This window comes from Lissotriton helveticus, chromosome 3_1, assembly GCF_964261635.1.
Source record: "Lissotriton helveticus chromosome 3_1, aLisHel1.1, whole genome shotgun sequence".
Lineage (NCBI taxonomy): Eukaryota > Metazoa > Chordata > Amphibia > Caudata > Salamandridae > Lissotriton > Lissotriton helveticus.
The window spans coordinates 2118399038-2118420329 of NC_136061.1; the positions used below are offsets into that span (position 1 = coordinate 2118399038).

Genomic DNA, 21292 nt, shown 5'->3' on the forward strand with positions numbered 1-21292 from the left:
GGAAGACTCTGAAATGGCTCCCTATGGCGGTCCGAAGGATAGTGATTCATGGACTTATTCTTTCTCTCCTTGATTAAGGCAACTCACTCTACCTGAGCACTCCAATGATCGTCATTAAAAAAACGTCAAATCACTCAGAACACTGCAGCCTGAATACTGTTGTGTATTCCTAAAACGCAGTCCGCATGTATGGCGCTTAAAACCCTTCACTGGCTGCCTTCAGACTGCAGAATTTAATTCAAGGCACTATGCCTTACACATCGGATAAAGCATAAAGTAGGCCCACATGTCCTCCATCAGTTGGTCACCCCCCCATTGGACCAACAGAGGTCTTAGGTCAATCTGGGCCATCTTGTTCTCCCAGAGTTAAGAGCGCTAGAAGATGAGTCCTTTCTTTTACTTATCTTGAACCTAACCTCTGGAATTCATTGCCTACTGTTTTGAGCATGGTTGAAAACTTGATGAGTTTTAGAAAACAATTGAAAACGTTCCTTTTTTATACCCGTGGGCAGACTGCTCCGCTCCACCCGCGGAGTGTGTAGAGTTGTGCCTACTCCACGTTCCGCGGAGAACGCGGAGCAGGCACAACTCGGCACACTCTACGGCGGAGCGGAGTTGCCCAGACCCCGCCTCCACCACCCCTAGGAAGATTTACAGTAAATACACATTAAGGGTAAAAAAAAGAAACACTTAACTTGACTGCGGCGTCCCCAGGCTGCCGTCCTCCTCTTCCTCGGTTTCATGATGATCTGTGCATGCGCATTCCTTGCGAGAAATGCACTTGCGCAAGTGCATGCGCAGATAATTGTGAAACCGAGGAAAAGGAGTACGGCAGCCCGGGGACGCTGAAGTCAAGGTAAGTGTTTAATTTTTTTTACCTTTAATGTATATTTAATGTAATTCTTCCTGGGGGGGTGGAGACGGGCAGCGGAGCGGAGTTTCCACCTCCGCATAGTGCCGCTCCGCCCGGGCTTACTTTTTTACCTAATCCTCCTTATCTATTCTCACTCCTGCTAGCACTAACTGCGCTGGGAACCCTGTCTTGGATAGCCATGCACTATACAAGACAGGTGATCAGAATTGAATAGAAGCAGCACCATATATTACTTTGCATCAAGTAGACGTACCATTGGTGATACATGGACATTATGATGCACTCACATATGGATTTTGATACTAATCCAGATCTACTAACTTTGGTTAGCATTTGCATAAAAATGTGCACATCTTGAGGCAGACATAAAGTTGGAGAAAACATTTATTTTTTCCAAACCATTCCACCTTTGCATTTGAGCTGCACCGTACATAACACCTACATAGTGGCAAAGTGTTAAACTGTGGTGAAGCATAGATTTTTCTGCTGAAAGGGTGCCAGTCCCTTATAAAACCTATGATTGACTTCACTTACACACCCTTGCACCACAGTGCAAGCATGTGTGTATTGGCGCAAGGAAGCAGAAGGTATGCCAACATTAGAGGAGAGAGCAGCAGCACCATATCGTAGTAGGTATGGTGCTCTCTCTTTTTTATGCAAGCCATGCAGCACAGCAACTGTGGTTACTGCGTGAAAACGTACATTCGCCCCATTGTTTCTCCAGACCAAGCACTCTTAACCTATAATGTCTACCAGTTTAATTGACATGTGATGACTTCTACATCTTGTTGGTCCCCGTGTCTTAAGTATCATTTCCTATGCATTGATTTATGCACTTTTATTACTCGTTGTCTCTCTGTGTGTTTGTGATATAAAACTCTCTGACAGCCTACATTGAGATGGGTAGCGCTAGAAAAATGTTTGAGATGGGCTAAGTAGAAGTCAAGGGCACTATTGGAGGGTGATAATAGGGGAATCTATGAAGAAGGAAGTCATGGGGACGTGTCAGTGAGGAAATCCATGAAGGAGGAAGACATAGGGGCTTGGCAGTGCACAAATCCATGAAGAAGGAAGCCATGGGGACGCAGGCAATAAGGATTGCTCCAGAGGACTTGACTATTGCTAAATTACCATGGGTAAGTCTGTGGACAGGCTATTACCCTGACCAGAAATATAACTTTAGTAATATTTATGAAGGCGTGCACACAGCCTTTGGTATTGATTACAAGCACAATAATGTGTCTGTGTATTTGCTTCCTTAGCAGAGGTTGCTGTTTCATGGGTCATAAGGCGTAGGGTAGGCACTCCAAGTAGATTTAAATCTATTCATAGTATGTGACCATCTGTTAATTGTTTGTTTCTTTAACATGCTGTCCAATGACTCTAGGGTATAAAGGGGTTTCAAAACATGGATGAGTTATGTCATTTCTTTAGCAGTGTGTAACGTGTTTTACATATTTGTACTCTGGACTTGTAATCTGTCTGATTGGTGGCACAATTGCACCACAGCACTCAGTTAGTTGGTCACAGTGGCAACTCCAGAAAGGGGCGAAAGAAAGCACACACACACACACACACACACTTTAACCATTTTTTCAGCAGGCTATGATTTAAACATTACGAAGGTCTGTGGAAGGGTAAGTGGCCTTCAGAGTGCCGCAATCACTCAATTTCTCCTCGCCACACCTAATACTTTGTGCAAGGCAGCGTAGCAACAAAAGCTGCTGTGGTATCTTCTGTCAAAGGGAGAGAGACAAATATGAAAAATCTACTAGGATATTGCATATTTTGTCTCTCTCCGACTTCTGGTGCTCTTTTATTTGCCATGCGCCGATGCAGACATTCTTGCACCATAGTGCAAAGGTGCGTGCGTTCTCTAAAGCAGTTTTTTTTACTGGCAACAGATCCTTCCTGTCCAGAAACTATTCTCTTTAGACTTTTCTTACTGTGTATGTGCGCTATACAATCCAGCACAATAGCAAAGTTGGAAAAGGAAGGATAAATGAAAAGATTTCTCCTTGATCCACCTGCCTTGAGAAAGAGTAAGGTTTTTGTGCAAATCCCTGTCTACAGTGTAGGTAGATGGGGATTTGTGTCAAAACCCATGGGTGGTTTGTGGGAGCACATATGTACCACTCCTAGAATGCCCCTTAATGTAAAGTAGCATGTAGCGTAACTTAGCCTTACTTTGGGGAACTTTCTAAAGCAAATCCTGATTTATATTGGATAGTAAATCCCACCCCATCTCTTTGCACCAGATCTGGCCACTTTTGTGATGCAAACACGGAACAAATGTTTAGTAAATGCAGGCACACTTTTTCTGCAGTCTCTCAGTTAGACTCTTATGCCCTTTCTCTTATGATATCTTACTAAAACCCTTTATCTGCTAATCTCATAAGTCATCTCTTTACCTTTCAGCACCCTCTTTTCACTCTCTCCAGCACATACTGCCTAGCATCTCCTTCCCCTCACCGGTACACACAACTGCACCTGCTCACCTGAAAGCACAGCCTTTTCTTAACTTTTGCCCTTGCAATATTTCGACAGTTGTATATCTCCTTTACACACTTTCGCAGAGAATCACATGTGCAATTAACACACCTGACCATTGCTCTCAGCACTCTGGAGTGAGGCCAAGGATTGGAGGAGCATGTATTCTGAATCCATTTATGGCCTACTGAATATCGTTGTAAGACATTTGGTCTATCATCAGCCTAAACTGCGCAGCTATAAAATGTGATGCATTATGGACCCCCAACCGCAACCAGAACTCCGTTATAGTCTGATTTTCACAGTATGCACTATACATGAGTAATAGTCTGATTTTCACAGTATGCACTATACATGAGTAATAGTCTGATTTTCACAGTATGCACTATACATGAGTAATATGTTGCATGAAAAAAAGTCACTTCCCTATTGGTTAATTGAATTCTTTCTCTTCCAGGTGTCACCAGCTTAGGAGTCCTCATGTATTTCTTTAGCACATTATGGAAAGTGTACAGTTGAGCATTTGGTCTGATTTCGCATCTCAGTCATCTCTGTTTTGTCTTTCAGTGGAAGAGATTGATAACATGACAAAGGAGCTGGAAAAGTATGGAATTCAGATGCCCGCGTTCAGCAAGATTGGCGGAATCCTGGCCAATGAGCTTTCTGTAGATGAAGCAGCCCGTAAGTACTGAGCTCGGCTGAGTGTGTGTTGTCTAGTATGAACAGACAACATGGGTGCGTTGAATTTCCTTAAATGCTCCTAGGGGTAGTTTTCCGAGATTAGTTAGGAGTTTGAAATCTCCAGGACAGTGGCCGAATGCAGGCTTGCTTGGATTGAAACCTTTCTCCCTTAATCCTCCTATAAGTTTATCACCTTCTTAACTGCCCACAAAGGGAAACAGCAGTGCTCATGTATATCACCATCAGTAGATGGAGAGAAACCGACATGCAGCCTGATGGTACATATATATCTTTATATGCAAAGTAGTATAAGTGTATAACTTCTTACTTGTATGGGCACAGCTTTTAGTTCCAGGGGTGAATCATGTTGCTAAATATTTTTCTCAAATGAAAGCCAACCCCTCTGTACTTAAATCTCTTCCTTGTGCTGGAAGGTATCATAAAAGAGAGGCCCTTGCAGTCCCTTCTGTGTAACTACTTGAGCGCACCACAGAATTTGTGTAGAGCTCATTTAGGGAGGGTGGCTTGGTTGTAAATGGTGGGTCATGGTAGCGATATTTAAGTACTGAAGATCACAGGAAAGTAACACAGCTGTTACCACCTTTCTTCTCCCAGTCCTTGCATTCTGAGTATATTACAAAAGTATATTACAAAAGCTGCACATTAGCGCCTTAGTCCCTACAGCATGCCCACGTATCCAGCGGTCTGTACTGAATCATGGAATGGGAAAGACCTGTCAATCCTGTAGTACTGGAGAGAGGATGCCATTCCTGAAGACCCCAATTCCTCTTACTGATCAATGTAGAGGGCACTGGCCAGGGCATTGGCAGAGTAGCCTGTCCGAGATTAATCATTAAACATACCTACGCCAGAAACCTTAATGATGGACTGGAGGTTTGGTCCTAAACAGCAAGACATTGTGCCCAGGTTAATATTCCACCGATCCCGTCATTCCGGGAGGAGAAGTCTTGACCTAACTTCATTAAAGGGAAACAAAGGTGGTGATCCCATCTTTTTTCTCCAGGAAAGACATTTCCTCAGAACAAAATCCCATTAAATGTATGGCTGATGTCTAAAGTGGTCCCAGACAGAGTACAACAGAGGACGGAACTCCTGTCAGGTTCTGTCTGGACGTCCTTGAGGATACTGCAAATAACCTAGGATCACATCATTGGACAAATATTTGATCCCGGTCAGAGGCAGAGGATTACTCGCAAGTTTGAAGATGGCACTGCCCTCTAGCTGATACCACTGAGACTGCCTACCAAGACTTGAGAAAAGGCCTCTATAGCAGCCTACTCAACCTAAAACATAGCCACAGTCAAATCTACAGGAAACGGAGAGCACCCAATCCGGGTCACGTGCATGAGATGCCAGAGCGAGCACCCTTTGTCCCCCCCAACATGACATTCTTATGGCCACCTGTGAATATCACCCACTAGAAACAGCACTGAAGCCGAGGGATGAAGTGAAGGGATCGACAAGATTATGTGCTAAATGGCTAGTGATTCCGCCAGGCTCCACTCTACCAAGACTGGACGCCGCATTACAAATATGGGAAAGAAAGCAGTGTCCGAGACCAAGTAGTTAATTCCTGAAAATTCTATCTTCCGGACAATACTATGCAGAGTGGGCAGTAGGGGAGGGAAATGAGACAGAAAACAGACGAAGGCTTTTATAGTGACTTCTGCGCTCAAGTGGTCATTGGTGATCTGCAAGCGTGCCAAGATCTCGTTAGATTGTCCCCGTCGGTAGGAGTCAGTGGTCACTGTCATCCTTGTCAAATGAGATCAACACTTCCATCTGATTCCAGGGCCTGGATATGACTGCAAAGAATTCCATCCTACCTGTTTTAGGGCCTATGGCAAGAACCTGCCATTTTGTGGCACTACCTAGGCCACGCCAGCACCAGTGCCCATTATGACTGGCAATACCTAACCACGCTTTAGCATGCTCAAGAAGGCAGTGCTGCCGTGCCGAGACTGACAGTCTCTTCAGAAACAGGCGCACAAATGAGTGGAGTTGGCGTCAGGGCCTTTGTTCATTGCTCTTTGCAGGAGAGGGGAAAGGGGCTGGAATAGTGAGATCTAGCTTCAAATGTAACTGTTCTTTTATACGGATCACTGGGGTATTGCTCCTTCGGTATTATTCCATAAAAGTCAAGTTTTCATAGTCCAGCAGCAGCACCAGCCTGGCATCAGGAGGGGTATTTAAAGGGAACATCTATTCTAAAAGTAATAACCATCGCCTACGTCGGGGATGCCCCAGGGCAATATTTTTTGTCTCAGGGAGGACATTTTTTGCATGATCCGTTGTGACTAATATACTTAAAGTGGGCATTGGCTCTGCCTAGAGGACTCTGACCTCATGCTATTGGCTGTCTGCGACCTAATTCAACTTCTGGTGGTGTGCAAGCACTGCAGTGCACAAGAGACTTTTTACATCTCAGGAGTACTCCGAATCTTCGCACATTCAAATATTGTTCTCATCGATGGTTAGTATATAGAAAGCACTTGCTGTTTGTATTTTTTCACTGCAGTAGATTTTTTTCACGTGACAGTCGAAAATCAATATGCAAGGCAGGCCTTTGCCAGTGCTTGTTATGCTGGAAGGTACTGTAATCAGGGGAGGACTGAGCCCTTTGAGTTTGTTTATTTTGGCGAGAGTTCCCCTAGGAAGACAAGAGAGCCGGTTATATCCCGGTCTTTATTTCCGAGCGCATGCGTAGTTGTAACAGCACGCTGCACTGCAAGCGTTCCCCAGAGCCCTCAAGAGTTCAGGCCCTTGCAGTAGAAGGTAATTAAAAGAAAATAGAAGTGTTGAGTAACCCTGGGCGTAGTTCGCGGAGCCGCACTCCGCGGAGCTACGCGAAGACGCACTTGCACTCCGCGACCTACGCGTAGCTCCGCGGACATGCGTAGTTGCTTGCTAGACCCGTTCGCGCGCCGTTTTTTGTCTTCGGGAGCGCGGTGCGCGTGTTCGGGGCGCTGCCTGCATGCTCGAGATAGCTAGCGCGCTAAGTTACCCAAGAGGTTTGTCCCGCCCGCTTGCGTTCCCTTATTTCCTGTTCCGGGTCACAAGTAACGTGTTCGCGTTGTGTAAGACATGTTCGGGAACTCATCTTCTCGTTCGCACTACAAAAGTGCGTGATCGCATCAAATATCGCGCGAACCTTGTAGTGTAGCTCCTATTTTCCCAATAGGCTCTGCGCATTGGAATAGTACCTACAGCAGTTAAGGCCTAGGCCAGACGTTAACTAGGTCTACTACTGTCGATACTAGACTTAATTTTTGGGTTTGCCAGCTAAGCTCAGAGTTCGCTAGAAACTTTCTCGAATGTTCAAGGAAGGATTAACTCCCCTGATTAGACAAGAAGGGATTTAGTTTCTGACAACCATAGAACATGACAACTTTGCTCTCCCCTAATCAAGAGTCAATCTCAAGAGTCGTGTGAGCACAAGGCAATTATTTTACTCAGTCAGTACGTGCATTCTTAGTCTCATCAGAATGTAGAGAAAAGGAGGAGACGGGCGTGTTCAATAAAAGATGTTATTTATTGATCAGTCTCTTTTCTCGTACAAGAGAAATGGATCGATATTATTGCAATACTTATAGTTAAGTAAAGTGCATACATTAAAAGCAATAGTATAAAATAATACTGTAAAAACATTGATATGGTTTCTGAGCCATATGATGTTTAAAATGATTAAAATATATTTACATACACATATACATTTGACTAAACGTACTCAACTGGTGTTTCTAAATACGCCTACCCCGTGTACCTGACCTAAGTCTAATACGTGGGCGGGAATAGAAAGTTACAGTTTAAGTTAAGTTTGTTTTTGCCAAGTGAATAACTAAAGAATTCTCTAGGAGGGGTTATTCAGTTCTGTACCTGGAATTTAGGATGAATGAGGAATGGTATCTCTTTCTCTGCTCTCGATATTCCAGGCTGCCTGCGAGGGCTGCCCAGAAGCGCCGGTGCTGGGTCTCTCGGCTTGAGATAGCAGCGCGTCTCTCAGCGCGTCAGGAAGGCGGGGCTGTTGCCTGCGGGGTCTGCTTCTGCTCTCGGCTTCGGCAAGTATGGCTGCTCCGTCTTGTCACCACGCGTGTGTTTGCATAGGGCAAGGTCGGCAATATTTATACCTTAAAGGTGCCGGGATTGACGTAAGGATGGACATAGGTACGTCAATAAAGATGTCATACGACTTGCTCGTTAGCACATTCTTTACTAAAGTTCTCTGTGAAATCAAAACAATGGCCGCACGGATTATCCAGGTTGTCATAGGTTTGATTTGTTATGAGAACGTCGTATGCCTTATCAGGGGCTGGAGGAATGTCGCTTGTCTAATTAGATCTCAAGCGTTATGACCTAATCAGATAACACGTTCCTGTGCCGTAGTGTGACTGCGTCAGATAACGGTATCTGCATCATGGGGGATTTCTTGCCTCATGGGCTGACTGTTAGTTAACTAGCTAGGTAGGTTAACCAGAATATGGTCAGGAATAGGGGGATCGATTCAGAACCTATAGAAATACACGACACCCACTCCACGCTAACTATGGTCATATCTACTAATCTATGCATAGTATAACATAGTACAACATACTATAGAGTATAGTGTATACCTTACCACCCCAAAATACATAAATGCATTTTGAAATTTTCAAATATACTGAAAAATTGCAGTCATATATATTGTATGCACTTAAGCTATGAATTAAATGCAAAAGTAAACACGCATTGTTATGCATTATTGCTTGTTGGTATATGAGAAATACACATGAAATGGCTCTTAATATGGCTATACAGAAAAAAAGTCGAAACCATTTCATCACATAAAATATATTGTGAACATACCAGCGGGCAGCTAAAGTCTATATAAAGTCTATAAAGTATCTAAAAAAATAGAAATCTTAGTTCTCTAGGAATAGTTTCTTACTTTAAGCAGAAGGTCAGTGTCCCGGGGAAAAATATATTGAAAAATATTTTAAGGGCTTGCTGAAAAAAAGTTGCTGTCCGTGAACTGGATTGTAATTGTTCATGTGACTTTATTTTTTAAGTTGAAGGCCGGATTCAGGGAACGCCGTGTGCTAGTTTACTCAAAAGTCTCTATTTCTGTTCCGGAGAGAACATCATATCATTCAGGCTTTCGAAAAAACTGTCAACAGCTTCATGGGAAAGTTCCACTAAGTCGGAAATAGGGGTAACCATGCATTCATGCGCATGATTGTCTGCATTGACATTCTGATTTGCATTGCTGACAGAAGGTCGTACCTGTTCGATGCTGCTTTCATCTCGTACTTCACTACTCTTCAATCGCAGTGGTGAAGATTCCAGGAATGCCGTCATCAGAATTGGCAGCCTTTGAGGGCAGCACAGTGCGTGAACCTTGGTAGGAACCAACAGTGTATCTGCATCCACCGGCGCATCCGATTGTAGCGTCAGACAGGTGTCTAACACGCATTCTTCTCCGCATAGCAGACACCTTAGTACAGGTAAAACACACCTTTGCCACATTGGTCGAAATGATAGAAACCAAGTCATGTTCAGGTCTCTAAGCCGGGAGAGTCCCAGGATTTTTGATATCCGGTCCCGGTATCCAATGGCTAGGATCGTATCTTCCATTGTCGCGAGAGTTTGATCTGTGACATGGGTTGCCATATCGAAAAATAAGGACTAGGAATAGGATTCCTGCAATTAGTCCTAGGATTAGGGGAAGTCCGCCAAAAATCGAATGGACGAAATCTGGAAAAATACCCAGTATGGCTTTGAATGGTGTTAATGCCATCGAAAATACTGTCTTAAATACCTTTGAGACCCCTGTGGTATCAGAAATATTTAAGATTTCGCTCAGGATTTCCGCGAAATGTACGGGGGAATTGGTTGATAATAATGTATGTATCTCTGCAGTCGTCCTTGCGACTTGTAGATCATACGTTTCTTTTGATGACGTGAGCCTTGTAGGCGTCTGAAGAAGCACTGTTTTCATTCTGCTTAAAGTGTCTATTCGAATAGAAGTAATTTTCAAACTGGGCCATGCCCTCGCCTCCCTGTCTGGAAAGGAGCTGGGGAACAAAGAACGTCCACAGCACTTGACCTTCGCCGTCGTAGTGACGAGATAAGGAGTCCCGGGCATAAGACTACAACATCTGCGGTCTACAATAAGATTGTAACTCCCATTATAGAGTCTTTGAAAGAATGGTTCTATTTCAGTTGCAGGTGCGCCTTGCTGGTGACATGAAAGGTTGTATGAATTCCCTTCACAGGCTCCGTGCAAACTAATACCGTTACACAGAAGCGTGCCGCTTAGTGACATAGCACAATTGTTGCCACTAAGAAACACTTTCTGTCCTTTGTTACTGACACATGCATGTGAATAGGGCAGGTTCCAAGTTGTTTTAAGGTACCCCTTTCCCAATTTCTCGTACATGCCAGCCTGTATATATTTTTGGCAGTATTGAAACCTGAAGGTTGAGATTGGAATATTTATGATTCCGTGGATTATCCATTCACTGACAGGTCGTTCTGACATTGTCAACGGTAATCTTTCTAGTTTTTCAATGCTCAAGATTGTATAATCAGCACCCTTCTGCGCCATACCGATTTGTCTATCAGTAAGGTTAAAGATTTGGAATAGTGACGTAGTGTTGATTAAACGCCAAGGCACATAGCCTGAACGCAGATTTTGTAACGTCCAGCCAAGCTGTACGATAGAACGCAATTGTGACTGACCATGTTGTAATAACAGTAAGTCTTGCGATAATATATCGATTGCTGAAGACACAATGCTGTCCAATGAAAAAATTCTGGAGGACAGAGTCATTAACCCATTGTCCACTACAGAAAGTGATTTTTCCAAATTAATACGGTCAATTTCCCGTATTCTTTCTGCTGTCTCAATTTGAGTAACCTTCCAGGCCTCATTGTATGCTGCATATACAGAGGCTGCTATGAAACGCTTTTGACGCTGTTTGCGTGGTCCCATTATGAAATCACGCAAGTCAGCACCATCAGTAAGTAAAGTTAGGTGTTGCTTAATTTCAGGCAGTGTGGAAGTTTGTAGCCATTGAAGGCATAATTTGCCCACACTGTAGGTTGTTATTATCCCTGGGTGATGTCTTTGGGGATATCTAGGGTCTGGCCTGGTCATTTTGAAACCCTGTGTTTTATTCAGGAATCTATCTTGACAGTTATTTGTATCTGTGGGCCAGATCAACCATTGCTTCCAATCAGGATGTGTTCTGTTTTGGTTAAGTATATGGTTTATGTCTATTTCTTCATCTGTATCAGAGTTATTGCTAAACATTGTTGGCTTTGGAATAGACGGGTTATTTAAATCTTTGATTTTGGCTAAGCCAAGACAGGTGGTTTGTTGAACAGTGTCATTTAAAAATATCATTTGTTCTGGGATCATGCAGGTTCTAAACAAAGCTTCTAAACCCTGTACTTGCCATTCTTTTGTGCCCCAAACACTTTTCAAATCAACATTTTTGTCCCAATAATCGAATCCAAAAGTATTCATTTTTTCAAAGAATGAATCAGAATAAATCAATTTTGTGTTGGTTATCATGGTTTTGGTCCCTGTCTTGTTTGACAATTTATAATAAAATGTTTCAGCATTACTAGTGTTAAAACCTTGAAAGTATGAATATTTGTCATAAACGGTTCTAGAGCTCCCTTTTGGAGGTGTAGCACAATGTTCCCATTGATTAAAATTTAAAACATTTCTAGGTTGTGCAGATTTATGCAAGAAATGGTTACCATAGTGGTTATAGCAATACATACTATCATAATTTGTAGAACCTTGCAAATAATCATGTTTTGTAAATTTAGCAGACATTACTAAGTCAGACATCATATTGTTTATACTTTCAAAGTCCCAATCATCAGCAAATGAGTTTGGTTTTGCAAAGTCACTCAAAGAGATCTTAATTTGGTGTGCATATTTCAGGATCTCGACCGGACCATAAATTTCATAGTCAGTGTTGTCCCAGGCTACCCCACCAGGTATTGGAATTGCTGTGAAGTTGGCTGAAGAAAGTTCTGAAGAAAGTTCTCGTTTCTCGACGTGTGAAGATGTGTGTGGTTTGAGGACCAAGTTGATGTTCTGACTTGCTGTGTCCATTTTAGCATATTTTCCCTCAATGAAGCGTCCCAAAGTAAATACCATGATGAGCCAAAGTATGAGGATAAATGCACCAAAACCCACCCAAAATTCAATCCATGGAGAAATCAGATATGTTTCTTTTAGTTGTTTCAAAAGTTCCTTCGCTTTGTCTTTAAAGGATTTTGATGATGGCTGTGTCTTTTGTTCGCTGAAGCCTTCAGAGGAATCATCGAAGTTGATGAAGTAACCGGATGCAGTTCTGTCAATTGTTCCAATTGGTTCAGGATTTTTGTTTTTTGCATTTTCACTTGGTACTTCAGTATAGATTGGAGTGTCTCTGCTAAATGTCTTTATTTGGGTTTTCAGAGGTCTAAGTTCTATTGCATTGTTGCATAGTCCTTGTTGTTCTTCTGTAGGCGTTTCGAATGTGATGAGCCTCTTTGTTAGGACCTCTGTACTGGTAGCAAACCTTGGTGTTCTGCTACTTATTGGGAGTCCACTTGGCCTACTGTTTGTTATTGGCCACATGTTGTGGTTTTACCAGGTCGATGGATACAACTCGGTTCTCCTTTTTTCCAGCAAGTGGCGGTAGTACAACTGATCTTGTCCCGTTGACAGACAAGACAGGAACTGCTTTTCTGTAAGAAGGCCCAAATTCCTTCTTTACCGCGATCTTCTCCCTGACTAGATCCCCGACTTTTGGAATCCAGACAGGTCTTGCTGGGACAGGTGGTGATTCTTCAGTGGTTGTTGGCTGTTGTTTCAACTGTATGTTGCTCAGGTCTTTTCTTGTTTTGTTTAAGTCCTGCAAAATAGCCAAACGGTCTTTGACATCAAAGCTTTTTTCTGTTACCACTGAAGTCTGACTATCAAGGTCAGAGATCAACATCCTAGTTCCGAATAATAATTTGTACGGACTGAATCCCTTCAGAGAATTTCTTGGCAAGTTATTTAGACTACGTTGGACACTTATTAGATGTTTGACCCACCCAGCTCCCGAACCTAATATCCTTTCTATTATAGATTGCTTTCTGTCTTGGTTTTTTCTTTACACCATCCCATACCCTCAGGAAGGAAGTGAGAAGATTCCCGCTGGGCTGTGCTCATTTGGTCATTCTTTTCCCCCCAGGCTGGATTGCCTGAGAAAAAGAAAAAAAATGGTCGAACGTAGCATGCTCTTAGCGTATATGCCATTTAGACTCGCAAATCTTGTATAACAGTCCGGACGTCAGCTGAGTGCTGTGGATCTACATTATAAGTGGGAACTAGGTTGCGTGTATTATCACGGGTTTCTAATTTTGTTTTAATTAGCATGTCTGTTTGTAAGGATCTCAAAATTTCTGTGTGTGTTTGAGTCCAACTGGATCTTTTAAAGTCTGGTTTAATTAGATCGTAAAGGGGTTTGACCCTTTCTGCGTAATTTGCAATGTAAGTTCTTCCGAAATTTAGGAAGCCTAGAATTGACTGTAGGTTTTTTAGTGTTTTAGGAGCTTGGATTACGGCACATTTCTCTAGGAAATTGTCTGCCAGGCTTTTGCCTTCACTTGATAACTCATATCCTAAGAATAGGACTGTCAGATGGGCAATTCTGGATTTTTTGAAGTTGAATTTGTAACCCTCTGCAGCGAAACCAAGTATTATGGTGTTCACTCTTTTCAAGTGAGTTTCCAAGTCATCATCTGTTAAGTAAATGTCATCGACATAAGATAATGCTTCATCATCATATTGTTGTAGTAATTCTGTTACTCTCGCTGAGAATACCCCTGGGCTGTTCTTGTACCCCTGGGCTAACCGACAGAATTGTTTTTGAGCGCCATTTACTGAGAAAGCTGTTAAATATCTGCTCTCTGGTGCTATGTTTTGACAAAAGAATCCATTGGAGATGTCCAAGGTTGTTTTGTATTTTTTGCGCACTATGTTATTCATTAGTGCAGCACTGTGTGAATTTTGCACTGCAAAGGTTTTGCAACATGTGTTAAGGTGTCGGTAATCCAAAACTAGACGATATGAATTGTCTGGTTTGGAGACCGGAAACAAAGGATTGTTCATTTGTGAGGTGCAAGTTTCAATCACCCCCTGGTATTCTAGCTGATCTAGTATTTCATTTACTTGTTTTTTAGCTTCTTGCTTAATTGGGTACTGCCTTTGTGCAGTTGGTTGTGATTTTAACTGGATTTTGTGAGGAGGAGAATCCTCATCCCATCCTACATGATTTTTATATAAAGCAGGTGCTAAGGCCACTGCCCACTTTCTAGCAAGTGTGTATTTTTTATGAATCGGGATTTGATTCGAGAAGGCAGGCATAATTACTTCTTCGCCATGAGGGCACTCCCTGACAAACTCTGGTGGCCAGTCTTTTTCAGCTAGAAGTATGTCATAACCCTTTGAGAGGTTATCCCAAAATAGTCCCCTTATTTTCCTAGTCTTATCTCCCTCTATACGTAATGTTATCTCGTATATTTTGTGGGGCTTGCTAACTCTGGTATCTGCAGTTTCCACTTGAAGGTATTCATTCGTGTCCACTGTCTCCAGATGATCCATAAGGACTTTGCGAGCTATGCTCACCTCTGCTGCGCTGTCTAGCATTGTCTGAGCCCACTCTCCGTTTTTCAGTTGTGTCCTCAGTATTCTCGGCATTGTTAACTACCTTGATACTGGCTACCTTCTTTTTTGGAAATTGTAATTTCTTTTTCAGTTGAGCAGGTTCCTTGTCTTTGGACTTGGCGTGCTCTTCTGATCGTCCTCTTCTTTCCGATTTCTGCGAGGAATTCTGAAAAGATTGAGAGGGACGTGTATCAATGTCTTGATATCTATCAGGTTTTTTAATATTATCCCTATTTCTAAGGTTATATCTATTCCCAGAGGGTTCACTCTGAGGTGACCTTTGTCTCGGGTTTGGAGATTTCTCTCTTCGCCTAGGAGACCTTCCTCTGGACTGGAATTTCTTTTCTTTAGGATTGGATTGTTTATTTCCATCCCAGTTCTTTTTTGGTGAATTATTATTATTATTAAAAAACATTTTTTCTGGACTTGTAGTCAGTTGCGGTTTTACTGGTATTCCACCTAGACTATCTCTGCCTAGTTCTTCATAGGATTTTTCTATGATTCTGGCAATTTCAGCTGGTTGGTCTGCTATATCTGTCTCTTTTAACCTCTGGCGGATCGCCACGTTTGCTGCTTCACCCTTTATGTTGGCTAGTAATATAGCCGATACCTGCTTGAAGTCTTTTAGTAATTTCATACCAAGAGTTAAAGCAGGTTCTGGACCGTATTCATCTTGAATTTGTTTTAGCACATCTGGTATTACCGAAATGGATGGAACACCGTGCGTTTTTGTGTAGATGGAAGCAAAGACTGTACCCCAAGTGTCACAGTCCTCAATGTGTGGTGCGATTCCCATTGGGAGACATATAGTCAGAATCCTGTGTTTTTCTAATGGGGTGGTGTCAGGAAACACCGCCTCTATTTGGGTAATTTTCTGTGCCAACCAGAATGGTATTTGTTCCCGTTTAGCTGGAACTTTACCTAGGCAGGATTGGATGTTCTGTGGTGTAATTTTATTTGTGTTCCCCTGGTGAGGGGTCAGCTGTGGAAGTTTAATCGCTGGCTGAATTGTTGAAGTCCGCATTACATACTGAACTAATTGTCTGTGAATTTTTAGTAGTTGTTTTAGCTGTATTAGCAGCTCTGCTGCAGGCATTCTTTCGATGTCTGGATATGGTGTGTATCCGGCTAAGACCGGCCACGTTGCTCCTGGTCTTCCTAAAGGACCGAGCCTTGTAATGTGATTATTATGTTTTAGGGCGCCATCAAATAAGAGCAAATGCTCTTGGAATTTGAGTGGTACTTCCACCTCCTCGAAAGGAGTGTACTCATTAGGAGGTTCCTCTACTTTGTAATAGTGGAAGTACTTTGTTATAGTATTAGCTGCTGGAAAATGTATCCATGTATAGTATACCTCTGTCTGCCGATATTCGTGTGCCTCGATTACGAATATGACTGTGCCACCTCTAGGTGTCAGTCCATTTTCTATAAGTTTTAAGGTTATAGATCTCCTTTTGGCGACCGGAATGAGTATTATATCCGCGTCTGCTGCTTGCATGGTAGCATCAGCATCTGCTATTTCAGTAGCTAATCTAGTAACCTCTCGTTCTTCATCGCTGTCCATTTTGCTGACAGGATGGTATTATGTTTATTTGCAGATCAGGTTTCTTTATGGAAACAGAGATTAGATGCACAATATTTTGGAACACTGTTTATCCTTCAACGTTGACTTAGACCAAGAACCATACATAGGAGTTCCCTCCTGCGAGGTTTTGGAGGATATTATAACCTTTCACCCACTCCAGACGTCTTTGGAGTATTTGGGAAAAGGGGTCTGAGTGAGAAAGCACGACTGAGTTACTCTAAATGTCTTACGTTAGTTTTATCGCCCTTTCCAAACGCGTTGGGCGCCATGTAGTGTAGCTCCTATTTTCCCAATAGGCTCTGCGCATTGGAATAGTACCTACAGCAGTAAAGGCCTAGGCCAGACGTTAACTAGGTCTACTACTGTCGATACTAGACTTAATTTTTGGGTTTGCCAGCTAAGCTCAGAGTTCGCTAGAAACTTTCTCGAATGTTCAAGGAAGGATTAACTCCCCTGATTAGACAAGAAGGGATTTAGTTTCTGACAACCATAGAACATGACAACTTTGCTCTCCCCTAATCAAGAGTCAATCTCAAGAGTCGTGTGAGCACAAGGCAATTATTTTACTCAGTCAGTACGTGCATTCTTAGTCTCATCAGAATGTAGAGAAAAGGAGGAGACGGGCGTGTTCAATAAAAGATGTTATTTATTGATCAGTCTCTTTTCTCGTACAAGAGAAATGGATCGATATTATTGCAATACTTATAGTTAAGTAAAGTGCATACATTAAAAGCAATAGTATAAAATAATACTGTAAAAACATTGATATGGTTTCTGAGCCATATGATGTTTAAAATGATTAAAATATATTTACATACACATATACATTTGACTAAACGTACTCAACTGGTGTTTCTAAATACGCCTACCCCGTGTACCTGACCTAAGTCTAATACGTGGGCGGGAATAGAAAGTTACAGTTTAAGTTAAGTTTGTTTTTGCCAAGTGAATAACTAAAGAATTCTCTAGGAGGGGTTATTCAGTTCTGTACCTGGAATTTAGGATGAATGAGGAATGGTATCTCTTTCTCTGCTCTCGATATTCCAGGCTGCCTGCGAGGGCTGCCCAGAAGCGCCGGTGCTGGGTCTCTCGGCTTGAGATAGCAGCGCGTCTCTCAGCGCGTCAGGAAGGCGGGGCTGTTGCCTGCGGGGTCTGCTTCTGCTCTCGGCTTCGGCAAGTATGGCTGCTCCGTCTTGTCACCACGCGTGTGTTTGCATAGGGCAAGGTCGGCAATATTTATACCTTAAAGGTGCCGGGATTGACGTAAGGATGGACAAAGGTACGTCAATAAAGATGTCATACGACTTGCTCGTTAGCACATTCTTTACTAAAGTTCTCTGTGAAATCAAAACAATGGCCGCACGGATTATCCAGGTTGTCATAGGTTTGATTTGTTATGAGAACGTCGTATGCCTTATCAGGGGCTGGAGGAATGTCGCTTGTCTAATTAGATCTCAAGCGTTATGACCTAATCAGATAACACGTTCCTGTGCCGTAGTGTGACTGCGTCAGATAACGGTATCTGCATCATGGGGGATTTCTTGCCTCATGGGCTGACTGTTAGTTAACTAGCTAGGTAGGTTAACCAGAATATGGTCAGGAATAGGGGGATCGATTCAGAACCTATAGAAATACACGACAACCTACCCAGGCGGTCGCGACGGGCCAAGGTAAGCCATTGCCGCGCACGCGATAATGTTATTCAGCGCGCGAGAACTACGCTACGCACCGGATCGCGGAGTAATCGACAGCTTCGCGTTCTCCGTAGAACGCGGAGTTGCCGAAACTCCGCAAGCTCCGCGAACGGAGCGTAGTTCTTCGCCCAGGGTTAGTGTTGAGTAATCAGACTCCCGTGACCTGGAATTCGGTTGGTGACCTCGGTTTTAATGCTGATGCACGTGCTATGTTCCAAGTGTCCAATGTATATTGTTTTTGTTGCAACGATTTCTGGAAGTATTTGCATGCGGTGTTTGACGGGAGCATTAACCCCTTGCAAGAGGAGCATTATTCCGATTGTCAGAACCGGGTTCATTGTGTAGTGTTGTTGAAGGAGAAGGAGCGACGGATTCTCTGGGTCTTTACTCGTGTCCCAAAAATATAACTGGAAAAAACAACTGTACTCGACACCAAATGGCCTTTGACATAGTATTTGGAGTGTAAACAACTGTGCCACAACACACACTGAACTAGAATTCCTGTTAACTATTGCCATTTCCTACACCAAGCCTCAGATCAATGTTTTCTATGAAATTGTTTATTTTGTGGCACTATTTATCCATTTCATTGTTTTGTATTTTTATCTGAATAAATATGCTATCCACTTATTTAACAAATTCATCCTTAGACAATCTGTCCATATCATTAGAAATAGATATTTGTTGGATTTTCAAGTCTCCCTCGACTAAATGTTCTTATTTGGAACTTTCCTGGAATTCAATAAAGTGCCGACTTCTGTTGAGAGGGAAGTAACAGCTGTGCAGCCAGTTGTAGGCAATGGAAACCGAATGATGGAAGATGATCTGATTACGTAATTTCCGACTAACCTTTTAATCATACAGCTGTAAATGTCATCCTAATGAGTCAAGCTTATGGTAGTGATGTAGACAGATCCGCCCTGCCGGATCTTAGTAAACAATGCTTTGCATTTAATTAACCTCTGACCTTTAACAAATGAACCCAGCAGGACTAACTGCCCTTTGATTATTTTGACAGTGCATGCCGCAGTTATTGCAATTAATGAAGCGATCGATCATGGAGATGCTGCTGGGACCTTCACAGCGCTCCGAAACCCGAATGCTATGTTGGTCAACCTGAACGAGGCCCAGGCCCCCACCTACCAGGAAGTACTGTATCGAGCCAAGCAGAGTAAGATGACCAATGCTCGCAATAGGGTAAGTAGCTGAAATGACTTTATTGTTTAGGCGTGCTCTTACACTGTTCTTAGTTTGTTGGATTACCACCAATAAAGATTTACAGCATCAACAAGGATGGTTTTTTTTAGGTCTGGCGTTAGCCAATACCTTTTGATTTTTAAAAATATATATGTACAAAAACCTTTCTTCATGGGGCAATCAGCCACTTGTCTTCATCCAATGGTCTGTTAGTGTGTCATTCACATTTCTCGTCCGCCCACTGCATCGTACAGCATGGGGTTGGGAGTCATCCCACTTCAGCCACTGGGTAATGAGTGACTGCATTTTGCTCTTTGACAGGTGCACATCAACACACAAGGTAGTTCTATTCAGTGCCAGTGTTTTTGACTTTACTTTTTTGCTACAGTGCGCCTTTGTTTTTAGAGTTTGATAAGATAGAAGGAAGCTTTCCTACAGTCTTGCATGTGGAGCACAGGGTACATTTCAGCGTTATCCGTTGCCATCTTCTGCTGATGGTGTTGTAACTCCCTTTTGGAGTGGCCTTTGTGGGGTTTTTTCTGGCTGCTTCTGTTCCCTACATACCAAAATTCCATTTGAAACTGTTTTCGTGCAGTTGTCATTTTCTGGCATGCAAGCAATGAAGTGCATTTCCAACTGCAATCCTGTATGCTATTCTTGTTTTTATTTTAATTGAGGGCAATAGTCATATTTATGAAGCAATTTAGTGCATATTTCCTTTTTGTTTGGCCTTCTAGTATGCGTTCAGTGCTCTTGTATGTTGTTATATTTGTAAACCAATTTAGTTTGCATATCCTGCTTTTTAACTTTCTAGAGTGCTTACAGTGCTCTTGTATGTCCTGCTTATATAGACGTTTAACTTTCTAATTTGAACTGACACTCACTTCAGTTTCTTGTCCTATCTGTCTGTCCATCATCCTTTGCAACTCTATCTATCTTTCTATCCACATTCGCAAATGTATGTTACCAATTCTGTCTGTATGTCTGTGCAAGCCCTTTAGTCTCTCTGTGCAAGCGTCTGCCTCTCTGTGCAAACCACTGTCTCTCTATACAAGCCTCTCTGTCTGTGCAAGTCTCTCTTTCTCTCTCTCTCTTTGTGCAAGTCTTTCTCTGTCTGTCTGTGCAAGCCTGTCTGTCTGTGCAAGTCTTATTGCCTCTCTCTCTGTCTATCTGTCTTTGCAAGTCTGTCAGTCTGTGCACGCTTCTCTCTCTCAGTGCAAGCCTCTCCGTTTGTGTCTGTCTGTCTTTCTGGGCAAGCTTCTGTCTGCCAAGTCTCTCTTTCTGCCTGCCTGTTAATTATAAGGGTTTAAAGTTAGATTTCATGCTGTTGTGTCTTTTAAATTTGTTTCCAACCTCTGCAACATGCATCATGGGGGCAGTGGGTTAGTACACTTCAGCCTCTGGCTGATTTCATTTTGAATTACAGCATCTCCTCTTATGAAAGGAAGCATACCAGGGCCGGACTGGGAACCCAAACCGGTCCTGGCAAACTGATCGTCCGGTCCCCCATGGGGGAGAATGGGGAGTGCGACCCAGCTGTTTTCTCGGGCTGGTTTTGGCCGATTTTGTTAGAGGGAGCCGATATTGCCACCCCCCTGGTAACAAAAACTGCCCCCTATGGGTCCATAACCGGCCCCCACCATGGCGGCCCACGGGTAAATGACCGCTGTCCGTACGGCCAGTCCGGCCCTGAAGCATACAAAAAAGTGACGGAAAGAATGCTTGAATTAATCTCAACCACTGGTAATTATTGAGGGCAAATCTCAGTTCATCATTATTCTGGCTGGGTGCAACCTCAGGTTTCACCCAGCCATATGCAAATCAGTTTTGACCCTGCTCCAATAGGAAAAGTCAGGCCGTACTGCCAGGGCGCATTCTCCCTGAAAGCGAACACAAGCAACCTAGGACCCGTTTTGGCTTGATTGGGGTCATCAGCCAGGCATAGCTTTCACAAGGATCATAGGCACACACAAAGTAGTCTTCTTCAGCATCGAGGACTACTATGGGAATGTGTGCTTTTTCGCAACCCAAAGATATTTTTTGCTTTAGCCAGC

General features: G+C 42.9%; 1 protein-coding gene across 1 annotated transcript in view; it reads left to right on the forward strand.

Annotated features, from left to right (window-relative positions):
- IQGAP1 (IQ motif containing GTPase activating protein 1) overlaps positions 1 to 21292 on the forward strand; it is a 488190-nt gene that overhangs the window by 181738 nt on the left and 285160 nt on the right. The window contains exons 7-8 of the mRNA XM_078683320.1: positions 3932 to 4045; positions 19060 to 19238. Coding sequence (XP_078539446.1) covers positions 3932 to 4045; positions 19060 to 19238 — 293 coding nt within the window. The remainder of the gene's footprint in view (positions 1 to 3931; positions 4046 to 19059; positions 19239 to 21292) is intronic.